Below are 21,335 nucleotides of genomic sequence, written 5' to 3' on the forward strand. Positions count from 1 at the left end.
CAGCTGTGGCAACCACACTACATGCGCCCACATCCACCTCAGAGGAAGGAGAGGGGCCCTCAAGATTCATTTCTGTCCCCCTGCAGCCTATGCCTACCCCAGCTTCTCGCCTGTGACAGCAAGAGAGGCTATCCGAAACCTCGGAACGAACCTTGAAGCCTCCCCAGCCTGCCCAAACTGTTTTTTAAACACAAGCAGTCAGCTGCCTGCTATCTGAAAATCAGCACGCTATGAGATGAGATAAACCGCTAGGTCAGCTGCCCGCCCTTCCCCAAACCTCCCGGCAAAACCAGCACAAGGCTCTGATTTCGGCTCAATCCCTTCCTCGGCATTTGACGGGAGGTTTGGGGAGCAAACACGACATCCCGAAACATTCCGGGGATGAAAACACAGCACGGGTTCCTCTCTAAAAGCAGAAAAACAGAGGGAAAGCAACGCCCAGCTGGATTTCACCCAGACCTCAGCAAAAGCCTCCACAAATGGCAAGCTCTGCCATAATTAATTCCATCGATACCTCCACTTATTCCACTTAGGATGAGAGCTATCTGAAACTACTAGCCCTGGAAATCCGACATCTTCTTATACTTGGGTTCTGCACACCCTACAGCACAACCCGAACCAATTTCGGTGATTGCCTCTCGGCGGGTGAGCTCCAGAACAAGGTGGGGGCCAGGAGGTGGGGAATGCAGGACGGGCACCCAGGACACATCCCTGCAGCGTCCTGGGACCACCAGGGCCACAAGTGCAAGGAGAAGGGGGGTCTCTGCCCCCCTGCAATGAAAGGTTCCACGGTAGCTCACAATTAGAAGGCATTTACGGTGTATGCCCAATTCTCACCTGAAGCTGAACTCTGTTTAAGAAGAAGGAGAACCTCAGAAAACAGAGAATTCCCTTCTGCTAAATGAGCTGCACTGCTGTGGGGTGGCTGAGGAAGGTGGCAAGACCTCACAGCCCTTGGGCAAGTGACATCCTTCGACAACGAAACGCCTCCCTCTCCTGCTGCTCCCCGTACGGGCAGGACCGGGTGCCTCTGCTCCCTCTGACAGGCTGGAGCAAGGTCCCTGCCGGATTTACGCTGCCCATCCCTCTCTTCACGACGCCTCCGAGGCTGCAACACGAGCACAGCGTTATCTGCGCAGCGCCCTTCGCCCCCAGGGACACGCAGATAAGGGGCACGCTCCCGGCTCCAGCAGACAGCATCCCCGTGAGATTCCTGCTCTGGAGAAAGCAAGCATCCTAGGAGGGACAGGATCACACGCAGAGCAAAGAAGGGATGTCATCACAAGCCTTACAACGCTGTAAGACCCAGGAATACATTCATAAAGGCAACGTGCGGGTGTGGGGAAGTGCTGCTCTTCCCATGGCTCCTCTTCCAGGAAGAGGAGCTAAAAGACCCTATGCATGAGCCCAATTTAGACCCAAAGGATGGATCATGCTGGTTTTTGACCCGAGCAATCTCTGCAATCAGCTTCAAATAAAAAAATTAGGACACGACACGTGGCCGGGTGTAGCCTGGGGAATTCTGCTCTAGCTCCTCTCTTGCTGTCCTTCTCTTGGCCACTGAGAGCCAGGCTCAGGAGTCGCTAAATTCAGCCCGCAACGCTCCAGTTCAACCTGAACGGTTAATCTTCTTAGATTATAATTCACTTTAATCTGCAGTCTGTCTCCTGGTGGTTCCCCAATGTCAAAGCGAGGACACGCACAGCCCGCGTGCGGCCTGCAGTGGCCTTCAACTGTGCAGATGCTCCGGTGCTCCTGCCTTGCTGACTGCACCTGCTAAAATCTTTGCTAGGGATTTCCAGAGAAAACAGGCTGACTCCTCCCTGAGCTCCGGCTGCAGCCTTACAGCAGTGGTGCTGAGGATTTGCGCAGGCACGAGCTCTGCCTGGCCCAGGGTCACAGAAGAGCAGATCCTGAGGCAACTCAGCAAGCACAGTCCTGCAAAGAGGTGGCACGATAAGTGGCAGCAAAGTGACACACCAAGGCAGAAGACCTTGACACTATTTTCAGTGTTAGACCGACCCAACAGCACGACCATTCCACGAGATCATTCGCTGAGGTTTCAGTTTGTTCACCCCTGGAACAGAGACTGTGGTGTCTGCGGCTGGAAAAACCCAAAGGCTCGTACACCTGGTGAGACAGCCCCAAACACACCACCCACCCCTTCCTCAGAGGAGACATTCTGCACTAGTTATGGGTTTTCCCTCCACTGCTGAAGGGGATTAGCTAGGTCACAATTCCGTGATAGGAAGCTCCCCTGCACAAGCAGAAAGGAGCACGGTGGGACTGTCAGGGAGGAACCAGCCCCTGCTCGGCTCATCGCGGGGCTGTCACAGCACAGGGACCAGCCCCATGGTCTGGGGGTGACAGCCACCAGGACGAGTCAACGAGAGGCCTCCAAATGACCGGGCAGACTGACGTGGGTCACTGCCCAGGGGGTCTGGGACACATTTCGGGATGCAGGGAAGAGGGTTTGGGATTGCATGAAACCAACCAGAGAAACTGGAGTGGAAATAAAGGCATTTCCTTGAGTCACCTCTTCTACTACTCAGCCACAGTAAAGCCAGCTAAGCCACAGAAAACGAGGTTTGGTGGGTTAGACAGTATCTTTTGTGGGACCAATAAACAAATAAATCATGGACAAAGCTCCCGATTCGTTATATCAACTGGCATCGAAAAATCACATTCCTCTTCCCACATACCCTGCTTTGCACATATTCTTAGAGGGTAACGCCATTACTACAGACACTTCTGCGACACTTTGCTGTAGGGACTGTGCACAGTAAGGCTCCGGGACAATTTGCCAGATCTTCTCAGAGCTCCACGTGGCCCAGGTGGCAGCCGGCAGTTCCGATGTCCCCCCAGGACAAATCTATTTGCACGCAAGCAGCCGCCACAGGGAAATGTCAGCAGGTGCCTGGCACCGACTGAACGAAGCCAGTCAGCTCCTGCACCACTGCCTGCTCTGTGACAGCTCCCAGGAGACACGTTCCTGCCGTGGCACACGGTTCCTCCCTTCTTCCCAAGAAGCCCTGAGAGGCAGCTGGGTGCTCTTTAACAGGAGGGCTGAGAGAGCAGAGCACTGCATACTGCGTTCATGCAGTGACTACAAGCCTCTGTGTGCTCAAACTGCCCAAGCACACTCACCTGGATGGCTGGGACGAGGGTGAAATACCCGATCAGGATGATCCCAAGCTCTGTGGCCATGTTCTTCATAATAGACCAGCTCTCGTTGCTCAAGCCTGGGGAGAAAACATGCAGAGACAGGTAAAAGGAGACTGTTCACTAGTGAACGGGCGTGAGCAGAGCTTAAGTGACTCCTCCCTGGATTACCCTTCTTTAAAATTAGGCACCTATAGTCAACAGATAAAAATGGCACTTTTAGGCTAAAATTCATCCGACCTATCTTGGATATCTACTTCTAAGCCATGTAATTGGCCTGTAGATTCCAATGTGCTTATCAGCTGGGTTATCATCCAGCCCCAGAGCAGTAGTTGGATTATTATCCAACTACACGGGGAGCTGAAGAAGACTCAGCTCACAGAACTGCCTTGATTTAAGCAGTCTGAGGGTACTGAGCAGGACAATGCAGGGATTCAGAAGTTTAAGGAACCATTGAGTTTTCGAGTCCTGTTTTTGATCTAGGACACAAACCACTCTTATTTTCAAAAGTCAGTAGATTTTTCTGGGGATCACTCCAGAATCTCTCTTCCCTCATGTTTATAAATGTCTTTTAAGTTTGCAAACTACATTTATCTGTGGTTTGAGCATACCCAAATCCTTATGCAGCTGCAGAGCATATCTGTAACAGGGAAGATAATTTGGTCACAGACTCAGCGGAACTTCTTATGACCCGTGGACTGCACTTAAAATATTCATGACACGAGAGGACAAGGCACTAAATATCCTTACCAGGAGATACAGCTCTGTCTTACTAACACTTTTTAAAACTTGTTTTGCCGATGCTTCAGTCAAGAATCTTAGAAAGCAGTGCCCACAGTTAGAGGCTTACGTTAGTCTTGGAAATAACAAAAATAGTACAAAAGACCCTAAGAATACAATTACCGATTCACATTCAACACACCCAGTCCTCGTTTCCTCTACAGACCACAATTAGGATAATTCCCCATCTCCCAGTCTTGGGATTACCCCAATTTTTTCTCTCTCAGCATTTTCCCAGAGCAGGGGCATACCTTGGGCAATGCGTAGCTTCACTTCCAGGTCGACAGGCGTAGAGACAACCGACTTGGTGAGAACCAGCACGTTCTCTAGGCCAATCACGACAACCAAGTAGGGAAATATCTCTCTGGGGGAAACGGAGGAAAAAATGAGAATGAGATCTTTGGTTAAAGAAAGTTAACAGCAAACATTATCCAGTGCTTTTAGCCAAACCCTTTCTTGTACAATATTATTCCGCGGTGAGGTAAGAGGTGTGTTATTTCATCTGCTTCGGACAGATATTAACATTTTTCTGAAACGGCATGATTTTCTGAAAAACAGCCACTGCAGACCACCACTAAATTAGTCTTAATGCTTCTTAGGGTCAGGAATTATAGAATCACAGAATATCTGAGTTGGAAGGGACCCACAAGGATCATCAAGTCCAACCCCTGGGTCCCCAGAGGACCAGCCAAAGGAGCCAAAGGACAGCTCCCCTCGAAGATTCTCTACAACAAAGTCTCCACAAAGAGGTGAAAATCAAAAAGATGGATTTGAGCACCACTGCAACAGACTCAGGACCAAACAGTCATCAAGAGGGCATTATAACACGAGGGTAGGGACCACGTCCCACCACCAGCAATGAAAATCTTGCTAAATCACAGCTTATTACATGAAACAAAACTTTCGAAAACAAACAAAAACCCTTCCCAGTGAAGAGCGCAGGTAGTGCCTGCTTCAGATACCCAAGGGGGAAGAGCTTCGGCACCTTGCAGCTGCAGTGAACAGCCAGGTCTCAGGCAGTGCAGGAGACACACGAAGGAAGAGGCTTCTCAGTCAAGAGGAAATAAAGTGCATGCAGCTCTGTTCTCCAGCACACCAGCAAGCTCAGAAGCCACGACACAGACCGCTATGCAATGTACACATGCTTTGGACGTGAACAAACTAAACCCTCCCAGGGATAACGTCTGCCCAAGACTGAATAATACACACTGCAATGGATTTGCCCTTCAGAATATATTCAAGCAGAAGAGAAAGACTACCCAAGGCCACCGCTGTGACTTTATCCAACTCGCCTGCTCACTTTTTTCTCTCTTTTAACTACTTACAGCCCAGCTCAGCAGGAGAAGAAGCTGATCCATGCACGGGAGGTGGTAGATCGCTTCATTTCCCTCCAGCTAAACTTAGGCAAGAATGTGTCCTTGCAGAGGGTAATCAATTTGTGCTGTGCTGGTCTGTGCAGGTCCAACAGGAGAACGTGTGTGCGTGCAGGTACGCGCACCCCTTGGCAGATCACTAAGAGCCAAGACAGCTAAACAACAGGGTTTCAGGAGAACACCTCCTGCTTTCTGCCAGTACCTGCCACAACCCCCACGGACCACCTTCCCAAACGCCGCTTTGGATTGCCTACAGCCATCTGACATTGGCTTCAACAAAACTTGCACACGTGGAGCTGTCATCAGCCTATCAAGTCCTGCTGGGGGAAAACACCTGTCTGGAATCACTGCGAGCTCAGCTATTTCGTTCCAGTTCCTTGAACAAACGGCAAGCTGAAACAGCAAGAGCTCCATTCAAAGCAAAATTAAAAAAAATATCAAAATAATAATAATAATAAAAAACCAAACCACCTCCACACACCCTTCTCCAGGTATCCAAATTGAATTTTCACTCTAACAATGTGCAACGCATCAGTCCCTTCATCTCCTGTCTGACGCCTGCACTGTGAGTGAATTTCCAGGTTGAGTGAAAAACGACACACACACACAGGGCACTCGGGGGCTACTGCCTGCTCATGTCACAGAACCTAAAATCCAGCCAGTTCAGCTCAGTTCAGGCTTTATCTAAAGGCATTTTCAGTTCATAACTGGCACCACTCCTCCAAACAGCAGCTTGCAACAGAAGACAGACATGAGAAAACCTCTCTGGAATCCTTAGGGATGGAAATTGCTGGATGATGAGAATGAAACAAGCATAAGGGAGAGGTCTGCCGCATGGTGCAGCACAGTCCTGCAGAGCTTACGGTCCCCAAGAGCACGCTCCTGCAGAATCCTGTCCTTACACGCAGTCCTGCAAGAAGCGCTCGCTGTCCAGCACCGTTTGCGGACGAGCTGCAGTAAGCCTTCGGACGGCAGTACAAGTGTGCAAAAGGAAACCCGTAATTCTCTCAGCTATGTCCTACTTAACCAGTTGCTTCAACTGCAGAAGATAATTAATTAGTAGTCACAGGTTATCAATTTAAATAGTCCTTGAAGAGTCAGCAGGTTTCACTTTAAATGGCTAGCAGGCTCAGAGCAACCTGACACTGGCTTTTCTTGAAGAGTGCCATGAGCTGGTGCGGGTCAAACACGAGCTGTTGGCGCCCTGCAAACTCCAAACCCAAGTTCACTGCTCCCCACTCGGTGAGGCAGGCGGCAAGAGATCCTCGCTGTACTTTCTGCCATCCAGTGCCGAATGCTGAGAAAGAGCTTCCAGTAGGAAGAGGAAGGAAGAGCATGGACGCCACGCCATGTCCATCTACTGAAACACCTACAGATCATTTCTCACTTGGACGCCAGAAGGTGCTGCGTCACAGCAAGATCCAGCACCCATCACCATGAACTCACGAAGAAAACAGATCTCCTCCGACTCCCTGACTCCAAGCATGCATGTGAACAGAGCGACTCACAGGTTTACCCAAAGATAAACTTGGAAGATATCACTCGGAAGCTTTATGGATTCATCACATCAGCCTCTCATATCTAAAACGTAAATGTTCGCATCTGAGCTAGTCAGTTTAGGCCAAAAAATCATATATAAAAAAATTATAATCAATACAGAGAGGTAGGTCGTCATTTAAGACGATGACTCCTCTAACCCAGCTGAGCTAGCAGCTCGTGGTGGCTGCGCTCTGGAGTCGTTCAGAGGCTTTCAGAGTCCCCCAGCTCACTTGTACCCCACTTCAGCAAACTCTGGGCATTCTGCACAACCTACTGTTCAGTCGTAAATCCTGGGCAGAGCATGCCACCAATCTCCACCTAGTCTTCTTTTCTGTAAAATAAGACTCATGTCTACCTCACCTATTCTACCTTGCCTTCATTAATATTTGAAATATGCTTTAAGGCAAGGGAAAACTATCAAAGCAAGATAATAGATGAATGATAATGATTAAGGTCTAGTTTATAATATCATATGGTAGCAGTAAGCAGATACTGACCTCTAAGCACCAAGCTCTATTTTAGTACCTTACAAAAATCGGTGAGGGACAGAGGCTTATCGTAAATACAGGTACCATTAAAAACAAACACACCCATATCTAGAAGGCTCTGCTGTAAACAAAACAGATAAAAAAGGTTAAAATTCAGCTCAGAGTTTAACCAAACAAATCTGACTCTGCACCCTGAGGCCGGCCAACCCCTAGCACGTTACCATTGCGTCTAGGACATACCAAGAACACTCTGTCCCCACTCGGGAATCAGATAACAAGAGGGAAAGTGCTCTGGCAGACACTGGGGAATCAGGAAAAGGTCGGAGGATCCCTTGGGTACCTGCAGTCCCAACCCATTCTCTGTACGGCTTGCTCACATATTAATGCCACTTTCATCTCATCCAGATCTTTCTTGCTTTCAGCGTGATCCCACCTGTGACAGCTGTCGAGAACTGAAAATTATGAGCATTTAGGAAACGAAAAGGCAGGCCTCAGCCAAAGTGCCTCACTCTCCTTCAGTGTCCGAACGCTTACAGCACTTAGGAGAGGAGCCAGATCAAGCCCTGAGGGATCCTTCCCTATGACTTGCATCAAAAAGTACAACCACCGTTACTAGCACGTGGCATTTATCTGAAAGAGCAGAATCAACCTGCTAAAAAAACAACTCAATGTCATCAGAAAATAAAAACCTCAGTGTCATCGGAACCTATCACCACAGAACCCAAGTGTCTTTCATCCAATTAAATATCATTTATAAGGTATTGCAAGGGTTAAGTTTCAACCCCAAAGGAAATCGTCTGTGCAATCATTTTAAGGCAAAGATTTTTTGCAGGAAAACTACTTTAAGAAACAAGAACTGATTAACTGTCTAGCCTGCGGGAGGAATAACTGAATTAGTTTAGCCCTTATGTGTGACAACAGTAACGCTAACAGTAGACAAAGGCCTTGGTCACTGCACTAACTAAAACCAGACTGAACCAACACTGGATGCCCCCCATGTATCTGCATCCAAATACTGTTTTTACTTGAATTACAATTGTAAACTTCCAGTAGATCCTATCTTGATCTGGTCTTGATCCATAATTAAGGCTCTTAGTTACCACAGAAGTAAAAACAGGAACAAATAATTAAATAATTTAGTTTCTGAAGTCAATTATTTGTAGCTCTTCTAGGCTTCTCAGAATTCCTCCATCTAGGTCTGGCTCCTGGTAAACTATCACCAGCACTGAGAAAACCTCCCTCATGGTCAAACTTCGTATTGTTCCGGTGGTATATGGCTGGAAGGAGTTGAGAAGAAAATCGATGGGTACGTCCTTAATTACTTAGGAATGGGATCAGAAAAATCAAAAGAAAGATTCCGAATTGAACTTTAATTAATGGTGTTCTCAGGTGTTTTCAACTTGACACAAATATGAGTGGTAGTAACCACATCAAAAGGCCAAACACCAACGTGTGCAGGAGCCCCAGCCAAAAGAAGAGCTGACAAATGTCAGAGATGGGTGCAAAGTTACCCGCTGGCCTCCAGGCATAAACAGCGCAGCTCTGCCATTCTGAAAGATTCTTCTGAGCTAGCCCAAGATCAAGCAACGAGCGCTTCTGGATGCTAGGACAAGTCACTGCAGGAGGAAGATACGTGGGAGCCTGCTCAGCTGCCAGGAAATCGTATTTATAATTAAGACATTGTCCCAATAATACCTTTTGCTTTAGGCTGGAAGAGCCAAATGCTAAGCAATAAGGCATCTCCAGGAAGACTGGGACTCAGTCAAATCTTTTTGCCAGACAGACAAAAACCACAAGGTCCTTCAGCTCAAGAAGTCTGTTTATAATTTTACACAGCAGTGTGTAAACACTATCATGTAAGCTTATATGAAAAATGCTAGGTCTTAAAGGCTAAGCATTGAGCAGCTGTTTTCAAATGATTTCTCCTTCGTCTGCCCTTGTCTGGGAAGAGGTTTGGTGCTGGGAACATACCCTCCATTAAGAGTAGGGGTCAAACCAAACAGCGTGCACAGCCCAACTGACATGAGCAGAGAGCTGAGCACCGTGACGACCGCCGCCAGTGCCAGGCCCCATTTCGATTTCACCATGTCAATCTTCCCTGAAAAATAGAAATGCAAAGTCTCTGTTACGAAGCGAAAGAAAACGACATATTAATAAAAAATCAAGAAGGGATCCTCATCCCGACTTATTTCTGCAGGTACTTTACTAGCTGCAGCCCAGAAATACTGGCAGTTCAATGTCTGAAATGCAGATCCCACATCCTCCCAGTACCCAAGAACTGTTACAAGGACGGGACAGAAGACGTGGCTTGCGGCTTATACTGGCTCCAGTACAGCACTGCAGGGGCATGAAAAAAGGAACTTAAATATGGCTGGCAAGGTCTAAATCCACAAGCTCAGAACATGTATTTGATCTAAACGACCACAAATTAGTCTGTCCAAATTGGAAAAAGCATCACTGCTACAGCATTTAAAGCTGTGTAAGACAGGGAACAACTCAGAAGATACCACAAGGAGTAGCACCACTTTGGCTAAGAGGAACAAATCAGCAGAAATCAGATCAACAAGACTACTAATTCTCTACCTGACGGTTCACGGTAAAACTTCAACATCACCTTTGCTGCTGAAACAGGAGGAACTGCAGTGCTATGGATGGAACTCGTTTTTCCCATAGGTAGCCCTGGAAAGGTCTCCCTCACCACCCATCCCTTACATATGTACAGCTGTCAGGTATATATATATATATATATATGGTTGGCTTATTAGCTTGCTCTACTCTCTAGGCTCTCCACCCCACAAACCTACGTGTGGAGAAGTAGATGTAAGCAAAGAGGATAATATAGGTGGTGACGAGGGGTATCAGCTCAGCGATGCCAATCTCCTCCTTGAAGTGGACGTGCACGATGTTCTCCTCTCGCAGCGTGCAGTTGGGGCTGGGATGCAGCAGCTTGAGGCGAGAACGGAGGCTGCTGAGGAACCTGACGTGAAAAGCAGGCAGGTTGTCACTCACACTGTACCCAACAACCAGCAAACAGTTCCAAGGAGCAGCTCAATGAGGGCAGAGTACATCTGCGCTGTGGCTATCTCCCAGACCTTGGTATCTATGAAGATTCAAAAGGTAACTGTGAAGACTCAGCAAAATTATTTAAAGCAAGGGCTCATCGTCAACAAAATTTGGCCCTGGGGAACAGAACATCCTGTAGACTCAAACATCTCCTAAATTTTATGTAAGTGCTGCTGATGACAGGCCCTACAGGACAGTCCTTGAGGCTGAAGGGTTCTTGTACGGGCAGCAGCAGGGCACGTTTCGACTCCTGTGCTGCCAATTTCGTCCCAGGCATTCCTCGGGGAAATCTGTGCAGCACTGAGCAGATCATTTAGTCCTCAGATCTGCTCAAACCAAGGCAGCTTTGCCAACACTGCCAGAGGGGTTTCACAGTTGGTACCAGTTGAATTACTGCTTTCTGGGAAGCAAAACACTCAAACTCCATGCACCGGGAACTGGGTCAAAACAGACCTACTGGGCCTTGGCTGCAACAGTTGACAGCTCGGTGTGCAGATGAAGCCATCATCAGAGGAACTCTCACCGGCAGCTTTGGGTTTTATATTTACTATTTTTTATAAAGAAAGAAACAGCACTGACAGTGCTTTATTTCCCTAAAGCACAGCAAGTTTTCTCCCAAAAGCAGCACTCTGTTTTTCTACAGCACCTTCAGAGGATCCCAAAATACTCTAAAGCACAAGAAAATGGTGATTAAACAAAAACATAGCAATAATCAGAGCAGAGAAAACAGTGAACTTGACAAGAAAAGACTAAGGGATCCCTAATGTAAAAGTAGCACAGCTAAAGCTCCCTACCTGGAATCGTATCGCTGGAGGCCCAGTGTGACCATATACGATACCACTCGCTTCCTATTGTACAGGTTCACCCCGCTGTATTTTCCAGGGAGTCCAAACAGCAGATCTGCAAAAACACAGCGTGAACAAAACATTATGATAACAGAAAAGGAGACAAAAAAGATTCATTGTGAAGAATGTTGAATAAGGACTGTTATTCTTAGGAAGCACCTTCTCAGTGCTCTGTGCAGATATTATCAATGTGTATAAACACCTGATGCAGGGAAATAAAGACGGAGCATCTCTTCTCAGTGGAGCCCAGTGACAAGACAAGAGGCAATGGGAACAAATTAAAATGTGGGATGTTTTCTTAAACATAGCGAAAAACTTACTTCCTGTGGTGGTTGGCTATCCTCATCTTCTTCCTGATCTGGCAGTCCATAGCAGATGATGGTTTGTCCTCTAATCCTAATCCATAAACTCTCAGATTGCTCATCATCCGTCCTGAAGCAAAGCTCCAGGCACTCCAGTTGTGTAAAGGGCAACTCTCCCTCCTCATCCTCCCAGCCTGTCCTTGATGAGGAGCCTGTGTCCACCCCCAGCAGCACTCCAGGACTGCGAGCTGCCCCACCTCACCTCTGTGGTCCCAATGGGATTGTGGCCCTCCAGCTGCACACACCCCTAATTCCTCCTATTTGTTCCCCACGCTGTGTGTCCAGGCACTTCAAGTGGACACCCAATTTGTACTTCAAAGACAGGCATTATCTTTAAGGAAAAAAAACCCTGGAACATTTGTTTTTGTGCATGTCTGTGTGGGACTTAGACAGAGGTTCCAGGAAGTATTGCATCGCGAAGGACTATTAAATGTCTCTCCTGTTAATCTGGTGGGCTGAACGAAGGCTTAAAGAAAATTATGCATAATGAGGAACACCACCTCCACTTCCAGGAATTCCCAGGATATTGTGGACCTCTACCTTGGTTGTGAATGAGCTGTCAAAGAAAGGTTCCGTGTGCTCCAAACCACAGCGTGCATACATTATGGATGCTCAAAAAATAACCATTAAAACAAACCTGCTTTATGGATAAAAAGCCCCTTTTCAGACAGAGCTGTCATATTACAAGCTTCCTGTACCTATCTACGAAATTTGTTTAAATCTACAAAATTCCTTTAAAAATCTATGAAATTCCTTTCAAAATGGAGGAACAGCATTTCCTCTGGCCTTGTTGAACTACGAAACAGTATGACCCCAGACACGATCAGACTTATTTTTTTAATTAAGAAAGCAAAAATACTTTCATGAGAGCCAGTGTCATCTCGGGGTATAGGCAGGCAAACGACAGCAAAAGCACAAGAGGGAGCAGGATGAATGTTTGTTTGTCTGTGACAATGAGACAGTCTTTGAATACAATAGACAATGGCACGAGGGAAAAAGGCTAGAGCACACGTAGAGATAAGAGGAACAAAAAGACTTGGACGATTTACCTGTTATTTTTACACCTACAGAAAGGGGGCTTCTTTGGCACTTCAGCCTCTTACCTTTGAGAGTAGCTGATGTCTGCAGAGTCTTTGGTTCATGCTGGTGGATGGTTTTGATAATATCTGGGTCAGCGTTAAATCTCTCTCGGTCATTCTGCCAGAAGTTCCCTGGAGACAGTAACAGACAGCCATGCTCGGGAAGCAGATTCCGCAGCTTCTTGAGGCCAGGAAGAAGGTCCGTAACCTGAAGGCAAACTTCCTCCAAGCTCTTGACACCAGAACTGAAATGCAAACAAAGATTAGACACCACTGTGCATGTTACAACTTCCACAGATAGACAAAGCTGCTGAGATGAATACCCCAAGGACCTTCATCGCCACTCTTGTGCCACCACTCGTCCTAAAAACAAAGGATCAAGAGCCTTGGGCCACAGACCGGGACCTCACCGTAACAGTGTGCAAACTCCAGAACCCTGTTATCATTTCTCTGCATGCTTTCTGGCCACATAGCTTTCCCTGTTCACCCATCCTAGATGCCACAAATTTCAGTTCCACGTTTCAGATACCTCCAGTCTGCAGAGAAACTGGCTCCCTTGAACTCTTCTTAAAAGACCTTCAACTCTTCTGCATATTTCTTTCCACATATGTTGAGTGCCTGAGGTGGATTATTTAAGGTGTAGATTTGTTCCAGAACTTCCTGTTAGCACAATTACATAATCCTTATCAACTATTAACTCAGGGAAGACTCAGCTTGGGCTTACAATAGCATCTGACTGTGACTGCTCAGTTACAAAACCCATCAGCGCACCATTTGGCCAGACAAGCCAGAGCAGCTGATCCAAAAGAGAACACTTCCCTCAGCACGGCATGGGCAACCAGAGGGGTTTGCGCAAGAAGAGTATATTTAACAAAGGCTAATTTAAGACATTGGAGGCCAGTTTTCCCTGGCTTCAGCCCCACGGATTACAGAGAAGGTGTTGGAGAACTATTTTAAAATGCCTTCTCTAGAGGATTTTTTTCTATCATGACTGCAGAGAGAAAATATGGAACCCAACCGACGATGACTGAGTTACGACTTTGTCAGCACTCCCTCCAGAATCTGTATCTTGTTTTGTATCTGTATTATAGGGCAAGCTACCTAGAAAAGTCACATCTGTCAAGACAAAGTACTAGATAATATGCTAGAAAATACTGTGTTTATAGAAACAGAAGTTTTCTAAAAGAGAACCCGAAAGAACTGATGCTGTGATGCCTCCGATAATAGCTCCAGGCAGAGTAAGAAGACTATTGTTTTGTATTTAGGCTTTAACTAACTTTGAAACATAACAGCAATAGCAGTTTATACTGCACAAAAGCCTGTAAAAGCTCTTATTTGCGAAGCAAGTGCGTGCAGCCAATGTGCCCAGCAGTATGTTGCAGATTCAGAGACAAATACCAAAAATAATGAATGGAGCCAATGCCTGCTGCACTACAACAAATTTCAGGTCGCTTCGGACGTCACAAATGACTGCTCACAGTTTCAACAATCTTATAGCTGACGAAAATATAATCACCTTGTGTTTCCTGTCCAGTTGTCAGCAATCGTCAGCTGCTTCTGTCCCACCTTAGTATAAAAGTATGCTTTTTTCTTCATATGAAGAAAATCAGCTGCACTTAACTTTGATACTGACGAAAGCAACTGATGGGAAGGAACTCCATAATGACTTCTGGGGTGATTTCAGAATTTATCTGAGAGGTAGATGTTTCTTGAAATATGCAAGTCTGACACCAAATGGAAGACCTTATCCCAGGTCTGAGTGCCTAAATCACTACCTAGCCTTTTTCTTCTGGTGGCCGTGTAAGTTTAATTTTGCTTCCACACTGCCTCATTGCTCATCAGGGCTAACACAGCAAGGGGAGACAATGAGCAGATGACACACATACCAGGAGCAAGTTGTTTCTCACCTGTAATTGGCAACTACATCCAGATACTATCTAAAGTTACACATGTGATAAAGGAAGACATGAAAACAGAAAGAATGTCAGTGCCAAGACTTTGAGAGCTGCTAGCAAAAGCTCTATATTTAACAGCATGAGTGGCATTTCTAAATGTTATCAGAGAGAGCAGACAGCTATCTCACAAGGATTGGTTTTAAAAAAAGGACAAATCATCAGGTGGAGTGGCTAAGTGAACACTCAAAAATGAAGCAATGAAGGATGCTGCCAGGGAAGTAGGAAACGAACAAAGAGCAGATGTTCCCTAGCTATGTGAATTAGAGGACAAAGAATGAAGAAAGCTCCTGGCTAAAAAGCTAGGGGATGATCAAAGACTCTAATCTCACCATTTTTCACCACACTTGGCCTGTTCTCAGTATCATTATTCTCACTGAACAAAGAGAGAAAAAGGAGGGAAAGCCTTTCTGTCCTCGGAAAGTAAACCAGCCAAGAGCTTGTCAACAAATAAAAACTTAGAGCTCAAAGGGAAACATATTATAAAAAACAGAAGCAAATTAATATGTGTAAACTGTATTCTTGGTTTTCAAAGTGCGAATATGCCAAACTAACCGGAGTGGTCCTTTTTTTTTTTTAATACTTGACTTCTTAGATGAGGAAAGCACAGCAGATCTCATCTACTCGGGCCCAATAAAGGCTTTTGATGCAGCACCATGCAGAAAATGCTTTAGTTCACAGGAAAGACAGAAGTTAGCACAAAAAATGTAATTCAGTAAAGAAATGGGTTAACAGGAAAATGGCCATGGGGCTGCTGAAAGGGCAACCGCTGGTCTTGAAGAAAACAAAGTGGAATTTTTCACGGACAGCTCAGAGAACCAGTATTTATTTTATGTTTTTATTAAAAACCTTGGAATAAGATATAGAGACATCTGTCAAGGACACAAAATAAAGCAACACTGCTAACACAGCAAGGGAACAGAGTATCTGAAATGGATGTTGTAAGGGCTGGGCTAAATTTAATACCATTTCTACTAACTGTACAAAGTGCAAGGCCGTGTACTTGGGAACTAAAAAAAAGATTTTCTGCTATCAGGTAGGAGCTCATCAGCTGGAAATGATAAAAAGAGAGATGGACACGGAGGCATCAATCAGCCACTTGACAAATGCTGATGTGATTGGCCATGAAAAAGGGATTCGCAATCTCACTGTATTTCAGAAAAGTCATTTCCATGGAAAATAAGGCACAAAAGAGACTTCAGTGAGAATCCTATGTAGAGTTCTCATCTCCCCTGTTCAGGGAAGACACTAAGAACAGTGCAGGGAAGAGCAACCAGGCTGACAAAGTGAACACAGAACCATCTTAGCTGTGTAAGTTGAGAGTTTCCTACATTTAGTTTAACAAACAAGGATTCGGGGTGGGGAGAATGAGCTTTCCCAGTAAATATCTGGAAGCAGAGGAGAGCTATTTTTGCACGAAGGCTGTGTCAGGACAAAACCAAGCAGGTACAAACTAGTCCTAAACACAGCCAAAAGTGGAAAGTCAGGAGAAGGTTCCTGACCATGCAAAATTGTAGAAAAGCCTCACAATAGGCATGGTGGGGTCGAATGAACTTGCTTTAATATAAGCCTCACATGCTTATGAAAAGGATTATGTGAAACTGCTGTCAGCTATAAAAGGTATAACCTCAGAGGACTGTTCCAGACCTCTCTGCCTAAGACTCTGACCGGAGGGTTCCTGACAATTATCAGTAATTAAAGAACAGGCAAGTTCTCTAGCAGGAAAGCTAAAGCGCTGTACCTGCAGGAGGGATATGCCATCGCTGCTCAGCAGTGACCTCTCATTTTATTTTGAGAATCTGACACGTTCAAAGCCAATAATCAGATTTAGTAGGAATAATTTAGAAGATGGGTGTGCACAACAGTGGGTGGGTCTGCCTCCTCCACAACCCTTAACAAACAGTAACTACCTGTCTCTCAGGGCATGGTTTCTGATCTCCTCCACTAGCTGAAAGACGCGGGACAGCGGTGAACGAAACACGTCAACGGCGAGGAAGTTCTTCTGCCATGGGGAGACGGTAGCTTTCACAAAGATCTGCTGAATGTAGGCCACAGGAGCACCAACATACTGTGGGGAAAACCAGAGGGAGAACGAAAACACATGGTGAGTGGGAAGCTGCTTAGCAGAATTAGATCACAGCTTGGCAAGCTTTCAGGAAGGGGTTTGCCAGACTATATTTTTCTTTCCCAAGTTAGAGGTGAAGCATGGCAGTAGTAACCTAAGGAGAACAAAAAGAGTCTGTTTCTCACAGAGGCAAAATGCCACTGACCATTTTGTCATCGGTATATTGTGCTTCTGTGTGAGGCAGAGGCTCCCAGACCCTGCCGAATTTGGTACTGGAAGGCAAGCAGCAGCGGGGACTCGCTGCCTCTCACAGATGCCTCTCCCACACGGTGGTTCCCCCAACCTGTGCTGATCCTGCTGTGTGCCGTTTAATTCTTCTTGGTCTGTGTGCCCAGGCGGCTGTCCCCTGCTCTGGGGGCTGCAGTGCTGGCAGAACTTTGGGCTCAATTAGCAGAACTAGGCAACGAAGCAGGAGATTTAATCAGCCAGCATCAACCTGAGATAACAGCACAAAGCAAAAAGCTTCTCGGTTGAAATGATATCAATCACAATGAGAAGAGCACACGTGGAGAGAGTGGAGAGCTGGAGGCATCAAAAACATTAAGCCAACAGCCAATTTCCGCTTCACAGAGACCTTGGAATGAAAAGGAACAGTACGGGTTACAAAGCATCATTTTACAATTGGTTCCTGATGTCCTGGACCTGTTATCAGCCTTCCTGGAAAGCATCAGGGCTCCATCCTGTTCACGCAAAAGAAATATTAATTCCTTACCCCTGAACATAAGTCTAGTTTACCTGTATGATATGTACCAGTCAACTGGTTGCTGCTCGAGGGAGACTGCATGCCTTCATATGGCATTAGGAAACCGGGGCATTATCCCAGAACCCTTCATTAAATGTACGTAAAACCTACTAACGCTTTATAAAATGTACTGCTTGCCTTAGGACAAAGTTATCCGTGTTAATCCTTGAAAAACGGGCCCTTAAACAGCATTTCACAACTTTCATAGAATCATGGAATGGTTTGGGTTGGAAGGGACCTTAGGGATCATGTAATTCCAACCCCCTGCCATGCCCAGGGCCCCCTGCCCCCAGCCCAGGCTGCCCCCAGCCCCATCCAGCCTGGCCTTGGGCACTGCCAGGGATGGGGCACCCACAGCTCCTGGGGGCAGCCTGCGCCAGGCCTCACCGCCCTCATAGTAAAGAATTTCTTCCTCGTATCTAACCCAAACCCGCCCTCATTTACCTTAAAACCATCACCCCCTGCCCGAGAGTCCCTCCCCAGCCCTCCTGCAGCCCCTGCAGGCACTGACGGCCGCTGTGAGGTCTCCCCGCAGCCTTCTCTTCTCCGGGCTGAACAACCCCAACTCCCTCGGCCTCTCCTCACGGCAGAGCTGCCCCAGCTCCTGGATCATTTTCACGCCCACACCGAAGCCGTACCCAGTCAGGGCGCTCGCCGAGGTCTCCTTGCTGCAAGACCGGGTCTGGAGAGGGTGGAAAGTAATCCTTCACGGGGGTGCTGTACTCCACGGGTCCCGTTCCAGGTAACGGCAGCTTAAGCAGCGGGTAGCTATGGTGAAGACAGAAGTGAGAAACGTGGTTTTTTTGTTTTTTTTAACTAGGCTTTTAAATGGTCTTCCAGAAGAGCCCAAAGAATGGATGAGTAAAATGAGCCCACCCCACCTTAAACTTATCTCTGCACAATAGGAAACACAGTCACAATAAAACAGGGCTTCAGCTCTCACAGTAACAGATTTATGTATTTCTCCAACGCACAAGAGAGTTGGTCTTTTTCTCTTGGAAAGGGATGAGTAGGAATCTTGGGAGAAGAAGGAGGCAAGTTCTCCTTGCAGGAACGCACCTAAATTACTCACTATCACCTAAAAGTCCGTAGAGCTACAGCACAGCCATGTCTCAACTACCCCACAGCCTGCACAGAAATGATTACTGTACTTAGGTGGCCACTTTCCTATCCAAACCCCATCCTAAGCACCTGGTTTTCCTCATTAAAATCTGAGCCGTTTCCAGTATTTGTCGCTAACTTCATTTCACCAGCAGCAGCCAGACACCAAAGCAGCTATGTGATGTTTATCTTCCTGCTCCTTGGCTCCTACGACCTTCGGGTCACCGCAGCAGCTATTGCACAACGAATACACGAAACCAGCTCAAAACTGAGATACCGTGGTTTCGGAGAGTTTAGGATGGCAGTTTTAGCTTCAGGGGGTCTCTAAAGTCACTAAAACCACGTCAGGAAAAAGCAAGATCGCTGTTACAGGGACAATGCCCGGCGAGTTGGAAGGGGAAGGGCTGAAACAGAGCGGAGATCCCAGCTCCAGGCCAGCTCCAGGTGCCCAACGCACCATGAGCTATCAGGGCTCCCCTGTCTGGCGTAGCTGTCAGCGCTGCCGAGCTTTCCTGGCAATAAACACGAAGGCCTTGGCACCGTTTTCCTGCAGGACTCTGTCCGCTGTGTCAGGGATCAGCCTGAATCATCCCCGGCCACGGAGGCGGCAAGCGGCAGCTAAAGGCGAGGTTTGGGGCTGAACAACAAAAGCTGGAAAAGAACAATGGAACGGGGAGCAAGGCTTGTCGGGTCTGCTCTTTTGTTAGCCTGACAAAAACGCATCTGATGATTGTCATTCCACTGCGCACTGGGAAGGGAGAGAAAAATAAAGCCAGGTCATAGCACATCATAATACAAAATACCCCACAAAACCCGACCCGGAGACACGGCACAGCCTTTTTCCTCTGACAGGCAGCAATCGCTTTGAGCCCTTTGAAAAGGCGCGTGGCACCGCCTGCCACAGGGTCTGCTGGCAGCAAAGCCTGGGGAGAGGCACGCAGCGAGCGTCCTGCGTCTGACTGAGACCAAGACGTTAAAATAAAAAAAAAAATCTAGGTGTGATAAACAAAGCTGAACGAAGAGGTGACCTGCAGAATGATTTGGTCACTAAACGATTCTGACGCTGATGCCTGAAAAACAGGCACAAGATCTCCAAAAGGGCCACGTGGAAAACACTTCTGATTCAGAGTACCTAGAGGTGCATTTCTCTGCGTGACCCCTGTAAATTTTAGGGACTCAGAAGGACAATTCCCTATATTTCTTATTCCTGCAGGAGGTGCTGGATGGATGCAGCAGGAGTTGGATGGATGGAGGAGGTGCTGGATGGATGCAGGAGGCGTTGGATAAATGCAGGAGCTGCTGGATGGATGCAGTGGGTGCTGGATGGATGCAGGAGGTGCTGGATGGATGCAGGAGGCGCTGGATAAATGCAGGAGGCATTGGATAAATGCAGGAGCTGCTGGATGGATGCAGCAGGTGCTGGATGGATGCAGCGGGTGCTGGATTCCTGCCTTTCAAAGCAGAAGCCCCCAGTCCTGGCAGAGAATTAACTTGGATGTAGGTTTTCTTCACTTCCGAAAGGAAGGCAAAGATTTTCTCTCTTAGTACTTGCTAGGTAGGGAAAGCTATGTGGTATGAGCAAAGATGGAAGGAGCTGAAGGGGGTACGATGCAACAGAAGCAGATTGCTGCCTCGGAGGAAGACGCACGTAGCCTTCCCCTTGTTCCCCTCACCTGTGTGTGGCCTGGGAACAGCAGCCCTCCCTCCTCATCCCCCTCACTCTCAGCGTGGGCCCCGCTCCCCCTCAAAACACACAGCCCCCAAAATCCAGTACGAGCGGAGGTCAGACAAAACGGCCCCAGTAACCCTGCCGGCTACAGCCCTGCTGGTACGGCCCACGGGGCAGAGGCCCTCCTGCTGCACGGACACGCTGCCTCGCTCTTACCCGACCCATCCTTGCCGCAGAGCCGCCTTCCAGCCCGCCCGGCTCCGGGTCCCACTCTGTCCTGGGTGCAGGGCTTTGCCTTTTTGCCTTTATTGAGCTTGCCGAGGTTTCCATCGGGCCCTGTCCCTGACCTGTCAGCGTGCCTCTGAGCGGCCACCATGCTCCCCACCACGCCAACCGCGCTCCCCAGCCAGGCGCGGAGCGAGCTGTGTCCGCAGAGCCACAGCGCGGCTGGGATGGGGGCACCCCCGGGTCCCTCCGGTCCCAGCCCTGCTCCAGCAGCACCCAGAGCTGGTGCCCAGGTCAGCGCAGGTCTGTAGGGCGGTGAAATGCTTTTGGAAGTGTGCGTGTGCACGTGTAGGTGTGTGTCTGTGCGTACACCGGGTGGCTTCAGAAGATCTCCAGGGAGGGAGGCTGCACAACCTCTCCGGGCAGCCTGTGCCCGCGTCCCGACACCCGCACGGCACAGGCGAGCTTCCTGAAGCACTTGGTGAAGTTCCCTCACCCAGGTCATGAGCAGTAACATCACCCTGCTGGGATCAGGGAGCACTTGCAGGAGCTGCTGGCAGGGCTGTGGAAGCAGCAAGAACAGCCGGGAAAGGTTAGCAGCCTCCCTACCCACAGCTGGCTGCAGAACACCAACCTGGCCACCATCACTGATGTTTTGGCAGCGCTGGGCACGGCCCGTCAGGCAGTCCTGGATTCTGATGCGCCCTTTCTGTGCTTGAGGCCACGAAGGAAGGCTTTCACGTGCTAGCTTACGTACCAGGGAAACAGAAAAAAGAGCACTGCTGTGTTTTAAAAAGTAGCCTCTGGAGATGGCTGGCAGCTGCTCCACA

At 47.8% G+C, this 21,335-nt stretch overlaps 1 protein-coding gene across 3 annotated transcripts in view; it reads right to left on the reverse strand.

Annotated features, from left to right (window-relative positions):
- The window catches only part of SCAP (SREBF chaperone), a 57,908-nt gene that overhangs the window by 12,321 nt on the left and 24,252 nt on the right, over nt 1-21,335 (reverse strand). For all 3 annotated transcript variants that reach the window (XM_083823234.1, XM_083823233.1, XM_083823235.1), the window contains exons 4-11: nt 18,149-18,278; nt 16,554-16,711; nt 12,716-12,936; nt 11,200-11,305; nt 10,147-10,319; nt 9,314-9,440; nt 4,194-4,306; nt 3,148-3,242 (exon numbers count right to left, since the gene is read on the reverse strand). In XM_083823234.1, the coding sequence (XP_083679360.1) occupies nt 3,148-3,242; nt 4,194-4,306; nt 9,314-9,440; nt 10,147-10,319; nt 11,200-11,305; nt 12,716-12,936; nt 16,554-16,711; nt 18,149-18,278 (1,123 nt within the window). The remainder of the gene's footprint in view (nt 1-3,147; nt 3,243-4,193; nt 4,307-9,313; nt 9,441-10,146; nt 10,320-11,199; nt 11,306-12,715; nt 12,937-16,553; nt 16,712-18,148; nt 18,279-21,335) is intronic.

The sequence above is a fragment of the Anser anser genome, assembly GCF_964211835.1.
Source record: "Anser anser genome assembly, chromosome: 2".
Classification (NCBI taxonomy): Eukaryota; Metazoa; Chordata; class Aves; order Anseriformes; family Anatidae; genus Anser; species Anser anser.